The 21,941-nt window shown below is 42.6% G+C and overlaps 1 protein-coding gene across 3 annotated transcripts; it reads right to left on the reverse strand.

The window, feature by feature from the left end:
- Positions 1-820: 820 nt before the first annotated feature.
- Positions 821-21,345, reverse strand: LOC139557258 (bcl-2-like protein 1). Of its 3 annotated transcripts, none has more exons than XM_071371817.1 (3): positions 21,184-21,345; positions 17,476-18,205; positions 821-1,797 (listed from the first exon to the last, which is right to left on the reverse strand). In XM_071371817.1, the coding sequence occupies exons 2-3, from the start codon at positions 18,031-18,033 to the stop codon at positions 1,654-1,656; spliced, it is 702 nt and encodes a 233-aa protein (XP_071227918.1). In that variant the 5' UTR covers positions 18,034-18,205; positions 21,184-21,345; the 3' UTR covers positions 821-1,653. The 3 variants fall into 3 exon arrangements, with proteins under 3 accessions (XP_071227918.1, XP_071227917.1, XP_071227919.1); XM_071371816.1 differs by lacking the exon at positions 21,184-21,345 and adding an exon at positions 20,311-20,606; XM_071371818.1 differs by lacking the exon at positions 21,184-21,345 and adding an exon at positions 20,307-20,606.
- Between the last annotated feature and the right edge of the window lie 596 nt (positions 21,346-21,941).

Consider the following 21,941-nt stretch of genomic DNA (forward strand, 5'->3'; position numbering starts at 1 on the left):
CAAATAAAATGTGGGAAAAAACCACTGCAAGTGTGAGAGCATCAATCCAGCTTTGAAACAGGAAACAGCTGCAAACAGGAGCCTCTGGCTGATGTAAGTCTGGACTGTGTTTATAACTGTACCTGCTACACAAGACCCCCTAGGGCTCCATTCCCTGAAGCAGAGATAGGTTAGAATGTGAGTAGATGGATTGCACCCATCTCGCCTCTCTCCTCACCCAACTGTCAGCTCAGGAGCGTGACACCATAAAATCGCCAGATGACAAACACCCTCCTGACTGACAGTATTTAAATTAAAGATTTTGGAAACTAAGGAATGGTTTTTCTCCGTCTCTGTCGACTAGGTTTGACAGGAGATGTGCTCTGAACAGCAGGTGGGCCTGTGTTGAGTGACGCACGCCCTCAGCTGCCGTGACAGGGAGAACAGAAATGAATGTGCCACATTGTGTGGAAACGAACGCACGGAGACAGAGGTGGCAGGTTGAATGGGTCCCGCCCTGAAGCTTGCCTGCCAACAGTTTCTCATGTCTCAAGAGCTATATGCACGTTAGAAGTCTAAAGGATCTGTTAACCCGCTAAATAGCGTTTCTGCTTCATTAATCTATCTTATTAGTGAAACAAATCATTAGGTTGTGTTGCAAGTTGTAAATACTAAACAATCTTTTCCTCCATTATAAAAAGAAAACAGCCTTTGTACCAACAGCTGCTAGAATAAATACTCCTCTTCATCACTGGCTCTTGGTTTGTTGTGCACCTTGTGTTCTGTCTAGCCAGGGCGGTGTGTGTGTCAGGTACGCATTTACCACCATCAGGACAGGAAATTATCACTTGGGTTTTAATGGTTTAAAAAAATAACACACAAACCAATGAACACACATGGAAAATTGTATCACCTCACTCATTTCAGGCCAATGCGCCTGACGTGGTGCACTAGAGTCAAGATCGAAAACTGTCTCAATCACTTGTTACACTTAACCACTCACATACAACTTAGATGAAAAAAGAAATAATACATTTACAATTAACAACATATTGAGCTAGTGAGTGTGATATTGGCTGTCTTCTGGCTAGGTTGTTTGGAGTGCACTGCATCTACAAAGCAGCCATGTCAAAACTACACTTAGGTGGACAGATGTTGATTTTCAGTGCTATTTCCCCCCCCCCCCTTTTACAGGTGGCAAGTTTTTCCTTCTGTCAGTCCAGATGGCGACCATCATACTGGTGGGGGTTAGAGACCATCAACAAGACAAACCTCAGATGGGATTTACTAGCCCCATCAGCACAGACTTGCTATAGATGGAGCACATCATGCAAAATGAAAGTAAATTTGTAAAATCAAATGAATACAGCAATTGGAGAAGATACAGGCAAGAGTAAAAAGGAAACTGAGGAACATTTGGTCCAAGACAGTTATATCCGCCTCCATTTTCTTGTGTTTTAGGGTGTTGCAGGAAGGTGTTTGATGAGGGTAACATTATAGTGACCATCATTCTCTCTTTAATCTCAACAGTTTGTCAGAGAGACCTCAGTGCATTGTGGGATGTAAGGTTAAACCGTAAACATGTCCTTTCTTGGCAAATAAAGGAGAAATACGAAAGTAAAAAAAGTTCCTTCATTTCCACCCCCTACAAGACGGCGTCTGTGCTTGTCGTTCTCACAGGCGTTTCTGAGCAATGAGTGACCCTACGATGACTCCTGTAACCAGTGTCATCCCCGCCAGCAACCACTTCTTAAAGCTCTCCTGAGACTTCCTGCTCTCAGCTGCAGCGTCCTTCCCAAAGATCTCTGCAAACCGGTCCTGGAGACAAGAGAGAGAAGTGGTTAGAGTTTTAGATCTCCAACAGCCAATGGCTTTAGCTAGTCCGACGCAAAACAAAAAATACATACGACAAAAATACTTAACATTTAAAAATAGACTTACATTACTACATATACCTTAACTAGGTCAGATAAAACAGGGTAGCAGTGTTGTGCCATTTGTTTGGCTTGAGTAATTTGAGATGGGTTCCATGTGATCATGGCTCAATACAATACTGTGCATGGCCTGGAATTCATTCTGGATTTGGGGACTGTGAAGTCTGGTGGGGTAAGTACACACATATAAAAGAAAGTATGTGGACAACCCTTCAAATTAGTGGATTCTGCCATTTCAGTCACACCCGTTGCTGACAGGTATATACAATTGAGCATACAGCCATGCAATCTCCATAGACAAACATTGGCAGTAGAATGACCTTACAGAAGAGCTGTGACTTTCAACGTGGCACTGTCATAGGATGCCACCTTTCCAACAAGTCACTTCGTCAAATTTCGTTTAAAGTTTGTGGTAAATCATTAGTAAAAATAGAACAGTAAAGGGCCAAGACAGCTGCTTTGCGGATTACCACACTTTATATGTTTTACATTAGAGAAGCTTCCATTAAAGAAAACACTGTTCTATTGGACAGATAGCGCTCAACCCATTATAATGCAGAGGATGTAAAGCCATAACACATCAGTTTTTCCAATAACAGATTATTTTCAATAAGATCAAAGGCTGCACTGAAGCATTGGATCTGGTCAAATTATAAATTTTTGTTTGTTTGCTAGGAGCCGGCAGCAATCTGATTGTCTGAGGACCATCATTTTTCTCCAGGCTCAGATTAAAGATAAGGGGAGTGGCAATATAGTCTGCTACCATCTTCAGTAGCTTTCCATTTGAGTCGTCAATAAGAGATGGCTTCTCATTATTGATGGACCAAGATCTTTTATTCATGAATATGATGGCTCACGTCAATCAACCCACGGAGCCTTAACAGGTCTAACAGTCAGTTTCTTAACTTCTTTGGGATCGGTGTCCCGTCCAAAGGATGGTTGAGCAAACGTAGGCTAATGCGATTAGCATGAGGTTGTAAGTAACAAGAACATTTCCCAGGATATAGACATATCTGATATTGGCAGAAAGCTTAAATTCTTGTTAATCTAACAGCACTGTCCAATTTACACTAGCTATTACAGTGCACAATTTTGAACATGAAAAGTTAATAAAACAAATTCAGCACATTTGGGCAGTCTTGATACAACATTTTGAACAGAAATACAATGGTTCATTGGATCAGTCTAAAACTCTGCACTGCTGCCATCTTGTGGCAAATCGAAATTGCACATGGGCTGGAATGATACATTATGGCCTTGCTCTTGCATTTCAAAGATGGTACATAAAAAACAACCCTTTTGGATTTTTGTATCTTTTACCAGATCTATTGTGTTATATTCCCCTACATTCCTTTCACATTTCCACAAACTTCAAAGTGTTTCCTTTCAAATGGTACCAAGAATATGCATATCCTTGCTTCAGGCAGTTAGATTTGGGTATGTCATTTTAGGCGAAAATATAAAAAAGGGGCGGATCCTTAAGAGGTTTTAAAGACATGCTCTGGAACTTTGGCGAATACTAAGTATTTTTTTAACCTCCCACTCTAGGCTAGATGTGCCAATGTGTAATAAAAACTCTGGGCCAGCTCCCTAGGAATTCGAGTTCTAGTCAATGAGCTTCAGGCCCTCGCCATTTGAGTGACAGCTAGCAAGATGCGCAATGACGTGGTGCCCATATGTGACGTAGTATGCAATATTCAGGGACCACTTCTGGCTCGTGAGTGCCATTTCCAGAACTACTACAAAAGTACCGGAGTCGCTTTAATAGGTGCATGTCAATAACTGGAAGAAACATTGTTAATGCATCAAGTGCAGCGTCTGAAAGCTCAGACCAAATCCTTTTTACATCGTCAACATTGGAGTCACTACAAAACCTCTTGTATGATCTCATACACTATTTTGAGAGACACAGCCTTTGGAACTTTGGCTTTTCTAAATGTAGCCACTATATTATGGTCACTTCATCCACTGGGTCTGGATACAGCACTGGAAAAAAGTTCTGCAGCATTAGTAAAAATGTGATCAATACATGTAGATTATATAGTTCCTGTAGTCTTTGTAAACACCCTGGTAGGTTGATTAATAACCTGAACCATATTACAGGCAATGGTAAATCAGTGAGAAGCTTCCTCTTGAGTGGACAGCTTGATGAAAACCAGTCTATATTCAGGTCATGTTAACATCATATACACTATCAAGCATTGCACACATTATCCAGATATTGACTGTTAGCACTTGGTGGTCTATAGCAAAATAAGAGGCTTTATATATGAGGAAGGTGAACTTTCAACCACAACACTTCAACAGCATTAGACATGAGATCCTCCCTAAACTCAACAGAATTAGGTGAAATTACACCCTTTATCATATAATGCAGTAATCTTAAAATCAGAGCCAAATCGGATTAGAAAGTAATCAGAATTAGTTGGCAAAGCTTAATGTGTCTTTTGAGACAAGTTACAACCACAAGTGTCCCTACACCTCCAAGCTACAATAGTAAGGTACTAGCAAGAAGCAATGGGCTAGTGAGAGCGGGGGGAAAAGTGTTTGGACATTTTCATCAATCATCGCTTCGATACTACAGACAAAAATATAAATGTCACCAGCACCTCCACTATCACAAAACCTCCCCATGCTGTTAATTTGAACTGCAGTAACCCCCAAGTGAATAACTTTCCTTGTTGACAATTTCACCACCATCGTGTCATCCTTAGCCCACCCCTTCCAGTAATTCATTCGAGAACAACCCAGAACATTGACATAACATTCTGCAGTTCTGGCTACAGCCACAAGAGGGTACAAGCTCACATTGGATGATTCATCCGCTTGTGTCTGGCACAGATGTTATGGCTTGCTGGGGTGGGTGCTTTAGTGCAGTGAATAGTGGACGGTCTTGACTTGGCAGTAAACAAAATAAAAAATAATTCTGAAACAAAACGGATTACTATAAATCAAATAGTTGACATAACTGAACATGCATATGGGGACTCAGAAGAGCCCAATCAGACACAGCCTCAAATAAGACAGAATCATTGGAGACATTCCAAACATGCTGATTTGATTAAAGATGTGTGGTGTGCGTCTGACACCCCGCTTCCTTCCGCTCTAACAGGGTGATACATCATCACTCCTCCTCCCTGCTGACTTCAACAATACAGAAAACTTAACAATGGAATATGGGAAGAGGGAAGCACAGAAACAGCAGGAAAGAGCCAAGACGGCTATGTTTGTGTGTATACATGTGGTGGCAGGTAGCCTAGCGATTAAGAATGTTGGGCCAGTAAGCAAAAGGTCGCTGGTTCGAATACCCGAATCGACAAAGTGAAAAATCTGTTGATGTGCCCTTGAGCATGGCACTTAAACCTAACGGCTCCTGTAAGTTGCTCGAGATAAGAGCGTCTACTATAATGAATGCACGCATGTGTGAGAGTCTGGTAAAGGGCTTCTAAAGAACCGAGAGATTGATTTCTTAGGAGAGGTCGTTTCTGAGAAAAATAATGGGGCGGTGACATGGCGGGGGCAGATAACAGAGCAATAGAGACGGAGAATCATTTTTATCAGGGCCAGAGAGGTAACGAAGCGCTAAAAATGACCAGTCTTAAGGACCTTCAGCTAGCACTGCCAGACAGACAATACTGCAGAGCTACAGATACAAACATACTCCCATGAATACTGTCAATTACACCCAAAGTGTTCATCACTGCACACTTGACTAATTGATTCCGGTGGAAACACTTGTAAAAAAACAACCAGGGGCAAACCAAGTTACTGTAGGCGTGTCGTGTGTGTGAGTAGATTCTAAAAGGAATGTCAACATTTAACTAGCACAGGAACCAGCTGCACTTCACAAGAGGTGAAGCCATGGAGAGTATCACTCCCCGTGAGAACTCCTTGAAGAGGTATGGGAGGAATGTTGTGGGTGTAGAGAATAAAGATTGCAGTTTGGGATTACGATAAGGCATGTTAGAGTACAGAGACAATTAGTGACAGGTGGAATCGAACGTAATTTTTTCCCCCATGAAATATACTAGATTTCACTTTACCTCTCCCAAATAGCTACTTGTCACTTTCTCCCTATTTTTCTACCATACCATCTATGACATAGTTGCTATGACATAGTTGCTATGACATGTTGCTGCCATGATGATGGATCGCAGGAAGCAGTGTGGAGCTTAGAGATCTGAGTACTATTGCTCCATTGTGCAAGACAAACAAAGATGCATATGAACATAGATTCTATGTTCATATGCATCTTTGTTTGTCTTGCACAATGGAGCAATAGTACTCAGATCTCTAAGCTCCACACTGCTTCCTGCGATCCATCATCATGGCAGCAACATACTCAACCCTGTAGTCATCAGTGCTTATCGATCTCTGAAGCGCATTGAACCTGCCCAGGCATGCCTATAACACACACACACGATTGAATCTATATAGGCCTACTGTATAACCACACTTTCCTAGAGAACTGGGTTTTGAAAAGGCCTACATGTTAAGTTACAGGCAGTAAATCACACTGACACATTGTAATATTTATGTGTACGCATTTGACTGGTTCGGTCTCAGTCACTACTGCAAGGTAGCTAAGCCTAAACTTGCTCACTCTCTCCATAAAGACTTTTCCACCTGTTCCCCAGAGATGCTATGTGCTAAGCAGCACCTGTTCCCCAGAGATGCTATGTGCTAAGCAGCAGCCATTCTAAAAGGTGTTTTCCAACCTCAGGTTCTCTGTGTTTTTCAACCGTTAGCTGAAGAAAGAAAAAGGCAGAAGAGGGAACGAGTGAGAAGGGTTTGTGGGACAGAGGAAAAACAAGATTTCATTTGAATGTTGCCATGGTTACCAGAGAGCAGCTGATCTTATAGATTGCCCAAGACTAGATTCCTGAGAGGACAGAACATTAAGGCAATCAACACCGGCCCCTGAGTTTGTAATCGGTTACTTTACTGTTGCACCACCATCATGACCTGTAACCATGTCTCCATGGTGAAACACTGTCCACTAGATTAGTCAGAATACTTCAAATGTTTTAATGAAATTTGTTACTTTAGAGACTTTAAGCAATATTTGGAGTCTAAACCGAAGTGTTTCTCTCCATAATAGAGCCCTTAATTCCCCAGAGAGAGGCTGAATTGGCAAGAGCCTCTCAAACAACTCAGCAGCAGCTGATCTGGTCAGGTCTCTTTCAATAGAAGCGTCAGTCTGGCAAGCAAAAGGGAAAACGGCAGCAGGACATGGTTGCTAAAGAATTAAAACAATGCCAAAGGGGAGCGTTCCATTTAAATGCAGAAAGTAATCCAGAATGTTCAACTACTTCTGTGAACTCCAGAATACTGGCATGGCCCTGGGCACCGAGAGGCCTCAATAGAAAAAAGACAGAATCAGCTTTAAACCAGCCCAACGAAAGACAATGGAGGGTTGCAAAACCTATTGGTCACACTGGCCGGATGTCCTGTCAAATGCTGCATTCTTCAGTGATTGGGCTGGAGATCTGAATTGAATCCAGTACTTGAGTAATGAGTACATCACCTCATAAGAAGGACATGTTTTGAATTTCCTCTGACCTTTGCTGAGTCATAACGAACTAAGTCTCTCTGTGACCCAGTTGTGTGACCCTAGACAGGGTGCTGGTTACAATCAAGAGCTGAGGGGGGATTTTAACATAAGAGGATGACAGTGTAAGGAACAAGCCGTCACTAGACTGGCTATAGTCTAGTCCAAAGCAATTCCTGCTCAACTCTTCCTGCATATTGCAACACACAGGACATGTTGTGCTTCTGGTGCAAAAGTAGTTCCACATCACGTCAGAGTTTTTTTTCTTTTGAGTAACCGTGGCGTTTTAGGACATTTGAGGTCATCTTGCTGCTGGCCAAATATGGTGAACTGAATATGCTCATATTGACCACAGTTTGACCCTTTATCTGCCATCATGTGATGCTGCATTGAAGCATACAGGGCTAAACTAGACTAGAGTTGAGGCACTGCTCCCACCCTCAGAAAACAACTCACCATGCCTGTCGGCAGATCATAATTAGCTATGAGGACTGGCAGACAGTCATCCTCCAGAGAGTGTGAGAGTCGGGCTTGGGGCACTGCAGTGTGGGGGAGGGGGACGGGTTAATAAACCAGGCAAGTCCCCGGGGGTAGGTTCTGTTCTGCCTTTAACTTTGCCTGCTCAAGGAGAACACCATCTAGCTATAAAGACTGGTGTCTGATTAAACACAAGAGTCCACACTAAGCAACTCTGCCATTCATGCCCCTTTAATTAAAACACCCACGCAAGGGTGAAGTTAGAGACAACAATACTTTAGCTAGGATGTGGTCTGGTAAGGAGGTAAATAGGGATCAAGGAACTTGAACCCAGATGAGGTCCTATGGTGACATCCCAGGTGGCTGTTACAGTTACTGTAGGTTCTACACATGACGGAGCTGGCATTGAGGGTCTGACCCCTTTCTCTTCTTCTAATGGGTTTTTGTATCTGTGTCCCTGCTGATTCATCCGGAGGTGAATCCATGAATTAAAGAGGAGATTAATGAGTCAGGACATTCAGGCTCAGACACCAATCTGTTCCCCTTCTCACTGGGTCTCATCAGCAGCGCAGCCCCCATTCTGTCACCACTGCACAGTCTAGGAAAAAAGGGACCACAGATAAATGTGTCACCAGCAGCACCACAAACTTGAACCCCCCAAAAACTCGCCCCCACTAACACCCTTTACAAAAAGCGGCAAAGACCTACCATCTGTCAGAGAGAAAAAGAGGGGGAGAAAAGAGACCATGATAGTGTATGCCAGAGGAAGAGATTAATGAAATAGTGAGGGGAGCAATAAGGGCAGGAGCGAAAAAAAAAGAAAATCTACAATATGGCTTTGTTGTTATTACCTTGTTATTCGACTGGTTGGCAATGATCATGATGTTAATAGTCAGCTTTATCGTCATTACAGTGCCATCAGATTCTGTCATATTTGCTGGGCACCATTATCACCATCTGTCAGTTTCATACATCACAGCTACCACACTAATCCCATAATCTGATATCAGTTATGAGAAGAGAGAGCGAGAGAAGAGCATGCTAAAGAGAGGGGTCAGATGTAGCCTATACAGTCGAATAAAGCAGCAAATAAGATAAACAGCAAGAAGCAGATATTCAGAGGGACAGATATTCAGAGGCAGATATTCAGAGGGACAGAGATTCAGAGACAGATATTCAGAGGGACAGAGATTCAGAGGGACAGAGAGAGGCAGATATTCAGAGAGGCAGAGAAAGAGAGAAAATGAGGGAAGGAGAGTGAGAATGAGGGAGGGGGGGAAAAGAATTGCTCATGACCTGATTTTCCACACTAAGCCTGCTCAGAACTGGAGCAGAGAGCAGCAGCCAAGCAGGCCCAATGTTTCCACCAAGAGTGCACCAAAAAACAGACTGCTGCTGCTCTAGTTCTATACAACTAACACACAGCAGACATTCATGGTGTCGCTGAGTCATTCTGGCCCCATCTCAGGTAGCTAACTAATGCTGCTCAAACAGTCCTGGTTGTATGTCTCCAGGGCCCAGCAGTAGCAACAGTAATGCATCTGCTGCCTGTAGCCCTATTAGCATGACGGTTGTACAGTAGGTTACAAGATGCCCCAGACTATGCCTGCCAATTGCAGAAGACCTAGCCACCACCACCCTGCTGCACACGGAGACTGAGCCAGATCAGCACAGCTGGATGTCTGGAGCGCCGTACAGAATCAGATGCATGCAGCCATATTTAGAGCACAGTGATGGCTCATTGCTCAGTGTGGTGATGCTAAGTTGGATGGCGAGCTGCGTTGAAGTACACCAAGTGAGCCAGTAGTGCTGCAGGTCAGTCTTCCACATCGCTGGCTGATAGAGGCTATACATTGCCACCAGAAAGTATTTCTACCCCTTGACTTATTCCACATTTTGTTGTGGTACAGCCTGAATTCCAAATTGATTTCTACAATACCCATAATGAAAGTTAAACCATGTTTTTAGAAAGTTCGGCAAATGTATTGAAAATGAAATACAGAAATCTTATTTACATAAGTATTCACACCCGGAGTCAATACTTTGTAGAAGAACCTTTGGCAGCAATTACAGCTGTGAGTCTTTCTGGGTAAGTCTCTAAGAGCTTTCCACACCCGGATTGAGTTCAAGCTATTTCAAATTGGTTGTTGATCATTGCTAGACAACCATTTTCAGGTCTTGCCATAGTTTTTACTTGCCATCTTTTTGAAAATCTAACTCAGCCACCCAAGAAGATTCAATGTTGTCTTGTTAAGCAACCCCAGTGTAGATTTGGCCTTGTGTTTTAGGTTATTATCCTGCTGACAGGTGAATTAATCTCCCATTGTCTTATGGAAAGCATACTGAACCAGGTTTTCTAGGATTTTGCCTATGCTTAGCTCTGTTCAGTTTATTTATCCTGAAAAACTCTCCAGACCGCCGCGATTACAAACAAGCATACCCATAACATGATGCAGCCACCACTATGCACCAATCTAAGTAACATAATAAAATAAATCACCATCAAAATCCATCAGTTTTAGCTATAAATCTCAAATCCACCGCATCTCAAATCCACCGCATCCGCCAATGTCGGCCTTCCGCATCATGAAGGTGGCCGAGCTACAGCGGTGTTTGTCAGACCATGATAAATGGTAGCGTCCAAACATAAGAAAAAAAAGGTAGCGTCCAAACGTTTGGGGCTACAAACTAATATGACCACTATGGAAATATGAGACGCTCACAAACACGATGTTGTGTTCCCCAAAAGTGTCACAGGTCGCATCGGAAGTTGGTACCGCTGATGTGCCAACTGTCTGTAGCATTCGAACCGCTTGGGCTACAAACTAATATGCCCCACTATGAAAAGGGGAGATTCTCACAAACACGGTGTTCTCCTTTTTGCTCTAAGTGGAGATATTTGCGCCAACATTTAATTTTTGTTTATTTTTAATTCAGGCTGGAACAACAAAATGTGGACAAAGTCAAGGGGTGTGAATACTTTCTAAAAGGCACTGTAAAGCGAGAGGAGTTACCGCTAAATGGATGGCATCATTGGACAAGACCTCATTACGCAGACAAACTAACACATACGAAGTCAGACCAGAGATCCACTGTTGTCAACACAACCATCTACACGGAAAGTATTCAGACCCTTGACATTTTCCACATTATTACGTTACAGCCTTGTTCTAAAATATTATTTTGTTCTCATCAATCTACACACAATACCCCATAATGACAAAGTAAAAACAGGTTTTAAAAATATTTGCAAATTAGTTCAAAATAAAACACAGAAATACCTTATTTACATAAGTATTCAGACCCTTTGCTATGAGACTTGAAATTGAGCTCAGGTGCATCCTGTTTCCATTGATCATCCTTGAGATGTTTCTACAACTTGATTGTCCACCTGTGGTAAATTCAATTGATTGGACATGATTTGCAAAGGTACAAATGTCTATATAAAGGTCCCACAGTTGACAGTGCATGTCAGAGTAAAATGAGGTCGAAGCCATGAGCTCGAAGGAAGTGTCCCTAGAGCGCCGAGACCCAGATCTGGGGAAGGGTACCAAAACATTTCTGCAACATTGAAGGTCCCCAAGAACACAGTGGCCTCCATCATTCTTAAATGGAAGAAGTTTGGAACCACCAAGACTCTTCCTAGAGCTGGCCGCCTTGAGCAATCGGGGGAGAAGGGCCGTGGTCAGGGAGGTGACCTAGAACCCGATGGTCACTCTGACAGAGCTCCAGAGTTCCTCTGTGGAGATGGGAGAACATTCCAGCAGGACAACCATCTCTGCAGCACTCCAATCAGGTCTTTATGGTAGAGTGGCCAGACCGAAGCCACTCCTCAGTAAAAAAAGGCACATGACATTGGAATTTGCCAAAAGGTACCTAATGACTCTCAGACCATGAGAAACAAGATTCTCTGGTCTGATGAAACCCAGATTTAATTATTTGGCCTGAATGCCAAGTGCCACATCTGGAGGAAACCTGGCACCATCCCTACGGTGAAGCATGGTGGTGGAAGCATCATGTTATGGGGATGTTTTTCAGCGACAGGGAGACTAGTCAGGGTCGAGGGAAAGATGAAAGGAGCAAAGTACAGAGATATCCTTGATGAAAACCTGCTCCGGACCTCGGAAGGTGAATCTTCACCCCAGTCTAACAGGACAACAACTCTATGCACGCAGCCAAGACAACACAGGAGTGGCTTCGGGACAAGTCTCAGAATGGGCTCTGGCTGGCCCACTCAAGGTCAGACTTGAAACCGATCGAAAATCTCTGGAGAGCTGAAAATAGCTGTGCAGCGACGCTCCACATCCAACCTGAGAGCTGTAGATCCTCTCAAGAGAATGGAAGAAACTCCCCACATATGGGTGTGCTAAGCTTGTAGCGTCATACCCAAGAAGACTCAAAGCTGTAATCGCTGCCAAAGGTGCTTCAATAAAGTACTGAGTAAAAGGTCTGAATACTTATGTAAATGTGATCAGTTATTACACACACCTATAAAAACCTGCCTTTGTCATTATTGGGTATTGTGTGTAGATTGATGAGGGAAAAAAACGATTTAATACATTTTAGAATAAGGCTGTAACGTAACAAAATGTGAATGAAGTCAAGGGGTCTGAATACTTTCCGAATGCACTGGATCCCTAGAAACTGACTAGTGTCTTGTCCCCTGGCTGCATCCTGCAATCTCATCCAGTTTGTAGCGTACAGGTGATGGTTGCTGGATCCCCGTCCAACCCCGGAGGAGTGGAGTGCCCAACCTTACTTGAAGGTGAGTTGAGCGGAGCCCCCCATCCGCTCCCCCTACAATCCCGGTGCAATGGATTGGCCCAGTCTCTCCTTCTCCCCTCAGCATCAAACCTACTGCCTTAGACTGATGGTTTTGTGACAAGGCTGAGGGAGACAGAATCACACCATCTGTTTACTGCCATTTTCACTCAGTCACTGACACACCATCACTCACAGTAAACATCAACACAAAAAATACATGGATGGAAGACTGAACACACAAGGAAACAATTTATACTCAACATAAAACACAGGCTTGGGAAAAACAAGTGTGTGTGCACACATAATGGGGGTTGTTTTTGAGCACACAATACTGTTACCATTGAACAACTGCAAACAAGGCTGTGAGTATTCTGTGCACTGTGGAGGTTAGAGAGACAGACAGTGTCCAGATCATATACAATCTATTGATGACAATGACTGTCACTACGCGTTTACATTGCAGCACTTTACCTGTAGGGACAGCTGGGCACAGCAGATAGCAAACCGCATTACTGTGTGTGTGTGTGGGGGGGGGGGGGGGTACGTGTGTGTGCAGCCAGAGGTCCTTTGTTAAAGGTGGGCAGGTGAATGGTCTACATGGTTCTATTCCTTCTCATGATGCAAAGTACAGCACAAAAAGCTAACACATTCCCTCAAATGTTATTTTAATTCAGAGACAACATACTAAACACAAGTCATATTATGAAACGTACACACGAAAACACAAATGGTGACCAGGGATGCAAAGGTGGGAGGGGGTTATCAGAGGCTTCATCTATCAGGGATGTGGTGGGGGAGGATACAATCAGCTGTGATTGGTGATCAAGTCAAACGGAGCGAAAGAAATTAGGAGAAATGGATGGATGGTCGGATTTGTAAACAAACGGAAGAACATGATGGTGATCCTATGTGCATGGTAATGAGCACATGTGTATTATTTCAAATGCCACTGGAGCAAATATGTGCTGCCTATAAAATGCCCACAGAAAGACAATGGCAAGAGCTCAGCTGTTCCAGACAACAGAGTATATATAGGATATGAATACAGTCTGATGTAACAGTAAAATATGACTTATATGATGTCATGTGTTAGGTAAAGGCTATGGTTGAGGTAAAGCACTTTCACAGGAGAGTCATGAAGACCTCAGAGACAAAGGATAAACGCAGGAAATTGAATAGTTTCTCTATTTGCGTCCTCCCCCTCTTCCCAGTCCCAACTATCATTCTCAGAGCTGCTCTCTCCCACTGACATTCCAAATGAGTTATCCATTACATTTAATTTACTATATTATATTACAATGTGTAGATTAGCTCTAAACTGTATCTGACTCGTGGCAAAATGTGTAAAATGGCACAAGATTATCTATACAACTGCACATTTTTCTGGGGCAGAGAGAAATTTGCAGTTGTATAGATAATCTTGTGCCATTTTACACATTTTAGAGCTAATCTACACATTGTCATAATATATTTCCTGTAATAAGAAAGTGTTAATTTGCTATATGGGGGCCTGTCTTTCAGGTGTACCCCTGCAGGGGGGTGTGCTACGCTAGTGCGGTCAGAACAGCATTTACCGAGCACATCCAGATACTATTCACCCATAATTCGTAATAACCCAAACCCTCTCTGGCATTCTCTCACCCTACAAACCGCCTACCCCACCACCTCTCCATCCCTCCTGTACAGGCCATATAGCAGTAGGCTACATTACATACACGTGTTACATAGCAGATGTTATTGCAGGTGTAGCGAAATGCTTGTGTTTCTAGCTCCAACAGTGCAGTAATATCTAACAAGTAATATCTAACAATACACACAATCAAGTAAAGGAAAGGAATGAAGAATATATAAATATATGGACGAGCAATGTCAGAGCAGCATAGACTAAGATACAGTAGAATAGAATACAGTATATATATATATATATGAGATGATTAATGCAAAATATGTAACATTATTAAAGTGACTATTGTTTCGTTATTAAAGTGACCAGTGATTTCAAGTCTATGTATATAGGGCAGCAGCCTCTAAGGTACAGGGTTGTGCAACCGGGTGGAAGCCGGCTAGTGATGGCTATTTAACAGTCTGATGGCCTTGATAGAAGCTGTTTTTCCAATCTCTCGGTCCCAGCTTTGATCCCAGCTTTTGATGTTCTCTTGCTAGAACAAAAGATATACCTGCTGCGTTCCGCCGATCTTGCCGTTCCTACTTGTTGAATCGCCCTTCTCGTCAGTGGCTGACAACTTGACTGAGCTAATCAGAGCGCACAAAACCTTGACTGAGCCGACAGGAGTGACAAGTAAGAAAGAGGGCATTTTGTCCAGTGTAATCCACCTGCTTTTCATCAGAATTGTTCGAACTAAAACAGTATCTGAATACCGCCCAACCCTACTAGCTAACGTTCGCTAAACGGTTTGCGCCTCCATTTGCCAGTTAGAACATCGCTAGCTGTTCCATTGACTCTCGGCAGCGAAACAGGCAGCTGCTTCATTCAAAAACAAATCCATTGTGATTTAATTATGTTGCTAGCTACACTAGTAATCTAGTGATGGCCATCTGCTAGTATCAATATGGGCTTACTAGAAATTCTAGCTAGCTAGCAACATTAGCGCAGCTTGCTAGTTCGTCATCTACAGCAGGCACCAGCAAAAAATCTCTTAAGGTACTGCCAACTTGTGGTCTGGAGTATTTTAACGAGGCTGATTGGCATACGATCTGTGCTATCTGAAGAACAAAAAGTTGTTTGCCGACACTCCAGGCAGAGGTGCTAAGTACCTCTCTGCAGTCAGTATCCTTGGTGTGTCTAAGGCTTAACACGTTTCCCTCTCACTCAATGAGGATTCCACCTCACTCCCTGTCCTTATTTCTCAATCTACTGACTCCTTCCATTCACTTTCAAAACCTCTTTCTTTCCTCTTAGTTCCCTTATCTTACACAAATAATAAATAAAAAAATGGGAGTCAGCAGGGACATTTGTGGTAACCGACCTTCTAAAATAGTATTGGAGTACCCCTGGACTAGCCGCTCTCTCTTATGACACAATCGGGTAATAGCTTCTCTATACATCCTACAGCTGCCAACAGCTGTGTGTGTGTGTGTGTGTGTCTCTTTGTTCCTGAGGACAGGAACAAAGAGAATGTGTAGGTGGTTCAACAGGTTAGTGTGACAAGAGAAAAACCACATAAGAAAGTTAGATAGAAATAAGTAAATGAGTGGGCATTTGTTATCGGGAAATATAGTTTTTTTTTTTTTTTTTTCCCTTTCCCCCCCAGTAGTGCAGGGATGTCCCAGGTGCTACTCACAGAGATGAGTGTGTGTGGGTGATTGTTCTCTTCATGTCATAGAAACCACAGACAAATTCAAATCTCTCTTAGCTACTTTAGAGGTGTGTGCATTTTGTGACCAGTATGGAATGATGAATTGTGACTGTCCCTGTATAAGCGAGATACACACATAACATGAAGATAAACAGTATGTTAATGTATGTGCATAGGAGTATGGGTCTGAGGAATGCACGTTGTGATCACTTAGTATTGTATGGCTTGAAGGCAAAACAAACTGAAGTTCAGATGCGTGTGTGTGTCTACCAAACTACACACTTTGAGGAAATTACATCTGACCGAGGTGCTATTCCAACACCACAAGGAGAAGTGAAACCAAACTACTTGACTGAATCTGCTTGACTGAACACACTATTCCATTCAATATTGTGGCCATTCATGTCTTCAGCTCAGGGCAACATTCAACACCTGATGACAGCAAGAACAATGTTCAGATTCATTAAGGTGCTTGGGGGAAAGAGCTCAGGCGTAGGAAGGGACATGTGCTTGGGTGTTTTATCAGCATTAATTGCACAAACATTAACACAGCCTGGACTTTGTTTAAATAGAGACCTTGAAAGTGATGAGTTACTATTCACTTTAAAAGCTTCTAGTGGTTTGAGGCATTTAGTCTCGTGCTTCTGAGTGTGATGGCGGAATATGACAGATGCAGAGCTGTGTGTCAGTCATCTGCCTGTTTTAAAATGATTTCAAATCAATTTCAGCTCTGCAAGCAACAGAAGACACCATCCAATCTGATGGCCCCTACCCACACAATGTACCTAATCAAATGCCAGTTTTCATAAGACCCATTCGTTTGAGACTGTTTCAAAATCCCCTTCCCATTCCACACACAATCATATGTCAGCCCACACAAAGAGAAAGAGCTGACCTTAACAGTGTCCTCCTTCCATCCCATAACACACCCACCCACCAGGAACAGGACAACCCCTCTCTCAGCTGACCCAAGAGAAAATACTGCTTTCATCTGCAGGCAGCTGGCTCAGAACAGAGGAGAAAGTGAAACACAACCAGGGGAAAACAAAGGGCGATCTGTAAAGCCTAGCCTAAGCCTATACGTCATCCCACCCATGAAGACTTCGATCTCAGCCATAAGAGCTCACTTCGATTCAGCTGAAAACTCAATGAAGCTGATCAATGCCCAGCTGACCAGAGGCAAACATCCCCCCCCCCCCCCCAATCTTCTCTCTGGTTCTTTCTCCTTGGGTTCTCCTTGGCTGACAAATCAGCCTCTCATATCAGAGGTCAGGCGCCAGATACACACAGCTCACACAAACTGACATGATGCAACAGAGACAACGGGTGCTAATGTGCACAATCTGATCCTGTTATCAACGACCTCTGAAACTGATGCTTCAAAAAAAAAAAAAAAAGAGCTAAAATGAACCCCTGCCCTTTCCCCAAAACACATCTTTCAGTCATGACTCACCCATCCTCCTTGGCTCTGGATCCAGGGCTGAATGTGGTTGTCCAGGTATACAGTCATCCAGTCTGCAATCCGTCCCACTAGTGGGCTCATCTCCTTGTCCACGCACTCTACACAGAGGGCCCCTCCGAAGGCAAACAGGCCCACCACACGTCCCCAGTTCACACCGTCACGGAAAACCTCATCCATCACGTTCTCGAAGCTCTGGTAGGCTGTGGCCGGCGTGATGTGCAGCTGGGAGGACAGGTCACTGAATGCTCTGGCATAACGCAGCTCAAACTCGTTGGCAGAGTCCCGCAATGCCTCTTTCACTGCGTCCAGGCCCATTGTCCGCTGAGGGGACGAGGGGGTAGACTGTCGCGGTGGAGTCCCAGGACTCGTCCCGTTCACTGTGCCGTTGGGGTGTGTCGTGACTGCCGCCCCCCCTTCCACCTGTCCCCCTTCATCCCCCTCAGTCCGACTGGGAGCTTCTGTGAGCCCAATGTGGTTGAAGGGGTAGTCTCTCTGTGATAGTTTATAGGTAATATAGTATACCACCAGTTCTCTGTTGTTGTAAGTCATAATTCGTTTCCTTGGGTTTCTTCTTTGCCCCCGGGTCTTGGTTTTACTTGCTAATGACACGCCCCTTCAGATCAGGCCTCTGTATTGTTTTTCAAATCGGTGTCATTCTTTGTATTCAGAAAATGGACGTCTTGAAGACAAAAAAAACAAGGCTGGTGCAATGGCTCAGACCCTGTGGTAAGAGAACAATGGAGATCTTAATGAACATAATTCATCACAATAAGCATAGGTGGGTTGGGGAGGAGGGGTGCTGTAGTGGGCAAATTTAGACCTCGACAGGTGGGGTCAAAGTGCATCGCTTTAATTGGGGATGAAACAGATGGCAATGTTTGTCATTACCTGCCTGCCCCCACAGACAACATCCCTTTTCCCCAAGGCATTGGAACGGTCGTGACAGGGCATGGTGCTCTGACTTCCTACAGACTTTATTTTAAACTGCATTTATTTATCTTTATTTTACCAGGTAGGTTAATACACATTCTTATTTGCAAGAATAGCCAGTATGAGATATATATATAAGTATGAACACATAACAGTTACCCTAATGTTACTTAGTAACCTGTAGTCAAATAAGTATTAACAGTGACTTCAACTTATTTTCACAAGTAAACCCCAAACTAAGAACAAAAACAATTACAAAAACATTTTTGTTGACAGGGTTGGAGAATAACCGATTACATGTCATCAGTTCCATACAACCTAATTACAAACGAACTAAACAGCTACATCACCTGCAAAACTACTGTATTCAGATAAAATATACTTCAGAAACTAGATTACGTCTTGGAGAACTTTAAAATTCAGAAAAGATGTTTGCGAGAAAAAAATTCTCAATTACATTAAATTCAGTACTGAAAAAAGGTGCAAATTCAAGTTTGTTCCAGCTGAGTGAATCTGACAACAAGTCAGAGACCACTATGATGACACACCAAATGCATTCAATGGATCCTTTTTGTTTTCTTCTAATGCCTTTTATGGGTAAAGCAGGGATTTTTCTGCCAATGAACACCTAAATCCAAAGTGTAATTTTCAAGATGGAAAGTGCAAACTAGTAATGACTACAACCTGATATAAAGTATGTAAAAAAAAAAAAAAATGGACCTATATATATTTTTCATAATATAATCTTTGAGAACTAACAATCACCAAAATAAAAAGCTGGACAGTCAGGGAGAATTGGAAATTCCCAAAACAATGATTTTGTTATTATTTTTTTGCAAAAAATAAAACAGCATTAGCCAAGCCAAAATGAATAGAATTGCAGAAAATGGGTGTTAAACTTAAATTCTCTCTCAGCTCCATGGCAAAATTTGTAGAATTGCAGGAAATGGTCTTAAATACTAAGAAATGTCTCTACACGCCAAAATGGGGGCCTCTAAAATCCAGCCCGAATGGGCTGCCACATTCACCAACTAAACCCATTTTTTACCCAGAAAAATGCCTGGAAAGTAATGCAAAAGTAACTGAAAGCAATCCTATTATTTGGCCGAGTTTGAGTAATCTCAAAATTACATTACTGATCATTTTGGAACAGGTAACTAGTGACTGGAACAGATTACATGTATAATGTAACCTAACCAACCCTGTTTGTAGATACCCTATTTCTTCATAAAACATTTGATTTCTTCATTACTTTGCGCATTCGTGCCAGTAAAACCACTGTTGGTCCTGAACCCTAACCCGTCACAAAATAGCACGTGGGAGAAACGAGGTGCATCTATTTTCCTCATACACACCTTACCTTTTCTAATTGTAATAATAGTGACATTTTGGACTATCTAGTACGGCTGGAGCGTTAAGTGACTATTTTATAAGTGGGAACTCCAAGCAAAGATTACTAAATCGAAAATAAGAACACTAGAAATTACTAGTTAGTAGGTTACTTTGTTGCATTGGCTGTACTATTGAGCGTAATAACTTTACATAAGCCACCGCTAACCAGCACGTGTTGCTAAATTCTCAGAATTCCATGGAGCGTTCAATATAACTTTTATAAAATAAAATGACAGCCCGTCCATATAATTTTGAGGGAAAATAATACTGAAAAATTTGTGACTGACTGAAAGTAACCTTCCAACTTTATCAAAACATAACTACAGTAATTCGTTTGTATTGAGGTTTCAAAGTGGCCATTTATTTTCGTCTGATTTAGCGAAGTGTTGATTAAAAAGCCAGTTAACAGTACATATAACAGAACAAGCTAATGTTATTATCACGTAGCTAGTTATAAACAAGGGAGTCAAGACGGTCTACAACGGACATTGTTATCTTACCTACCTACACCAAAAGTGGAATATCTTCAACGGCAACACTTCACTGAGCTGCTTTAAAAAATCCTATTGTACCAGTCCTGCTGTCAAAATCCGAGAAGGGAAATGAACTATTTCGATGTGGTATGAGTATCTATCTGTCGTGAATCTCGTGTGTGCGCCCAGACTTCTCAATCCAATACGTAACTAAGGCTGCGTTTAAACAGGCAGCCCAATTCTGATATTTTTTCCCCACTAATTGGTCTTTTGAACAATCTGATCTGAGAAAAATATATTTTGTGAAAATATCTGATGTGATTGGTCAAACAAACAATTAGTGGTTTAAAGATCAGAATTGTGTAAACGCAGCCAATCCCCATTTTCCACCAATCAACACTTATGTCGGAGACCTTTAACAACTGCACACACCCACAGGAATATGGCTTGTTGGGTAACATTGGCTATGGTTTTTACAATTTTAACATAAAAGGTAGTTGGCTACATTTGCAATATGCCGATTTAACCTAATAATTTTAAATGTCCCAGCTATAATTCGTCGCTAGTCATCTTGTATGACTATCTTGGGCTTGTGATTTGCACCAGAAATGTCTATTTTTGCTACTGAAACTGGTCTAAATTCACAAATTCTTTGCATAAGACCTAAGGGAATGTAGCTAGCTAGTTTAGCTCGCCTAGCTAAGCTTGTAATATACATGTCATATTTCCTCTGACTAGCTAGCTAACGTCTTTCCCATTTAATTTGATAAGAATGGCTAGCTAGTAGTGCAGTGGTTCTTTAGCTGACGTAAACATTTTCTCATACAAGCTAGCTAGGGAGGTAACGTTAGCTACTAAAAGCCGCACATTCAACCTGATTAGCTAACCAATACGAAACGCTTACTGTAGAAACTTGAATTGTTGGCACAAAGTCCAAAACGAAATCCAAACATCAGCAAATAGGATCATATCCGACATTTCTGCTGGAGCAAGAGGAGCACTCGCAGACTGACTGGCTAGCTAACCAGCAGATCTGACCCGCTTGCTTACAACTGCACTAGGGTCTGACAGGCTTCCCATGTAGATTAAGAGCCAATTTATGCTTGATCTGAAAATGTGGTTGGAGGTGCTGTATGGATGGTGTGAAGCACTTGCAGAGCCTCCTGAGGCATGCAGAGGCAAAATTGAGCACCATACTGCATCACCCAAATTCTGGAAAAATGTGGAGGGTTCCAATATAGCTCTGCAATGTCGTGATTAATTGATGGTAGATGGGGGCAGGAGGTTCTGTTTAAACACAAACTCACTTCCTTGACAACATCTCTGTTCTGTGAAGCGCAAGAAGTATGAATGCCCTGACTTGTGCAGATGCTATATCACCGTAAATGCTGCACGGCCAAGGCAGACATCACCGAACTGGCATGAGATATGGCTTGGAAAACGTACCTCAATCCAGGGATGAAAAATGCGCTGTACTCCAAATTATCCCAACTGTTACACCGAGAAGATTGTACTAGATTAAGACCGTTTTGTCATTCAGAGGAAGACTGTCTGACCCTAGTGCTGCTGTAAGCAAGCAGATCGGATCTGCTGTTCTGGCAAGCTTGCTATACATTTTTTGTTAACATCACTGTCAAAAGTATTGGGCTAGGTTAGCTGGCT

The sequence above is a fragment of the Salvelinus alpinus genome, chromosome 28 (genome assembly GCF_045679555.1).
Source record: "Salvelinus alpinus chromosome 28, SLU_Salpinus.1, whole genome shotgun sequence".
Lineage (NCBI taxonomy): Eukaryota > Metazoa > Chordata > Actinopteri > Salmoniformes > Salmonidae > Salvelinus > Salvelinus alpinus.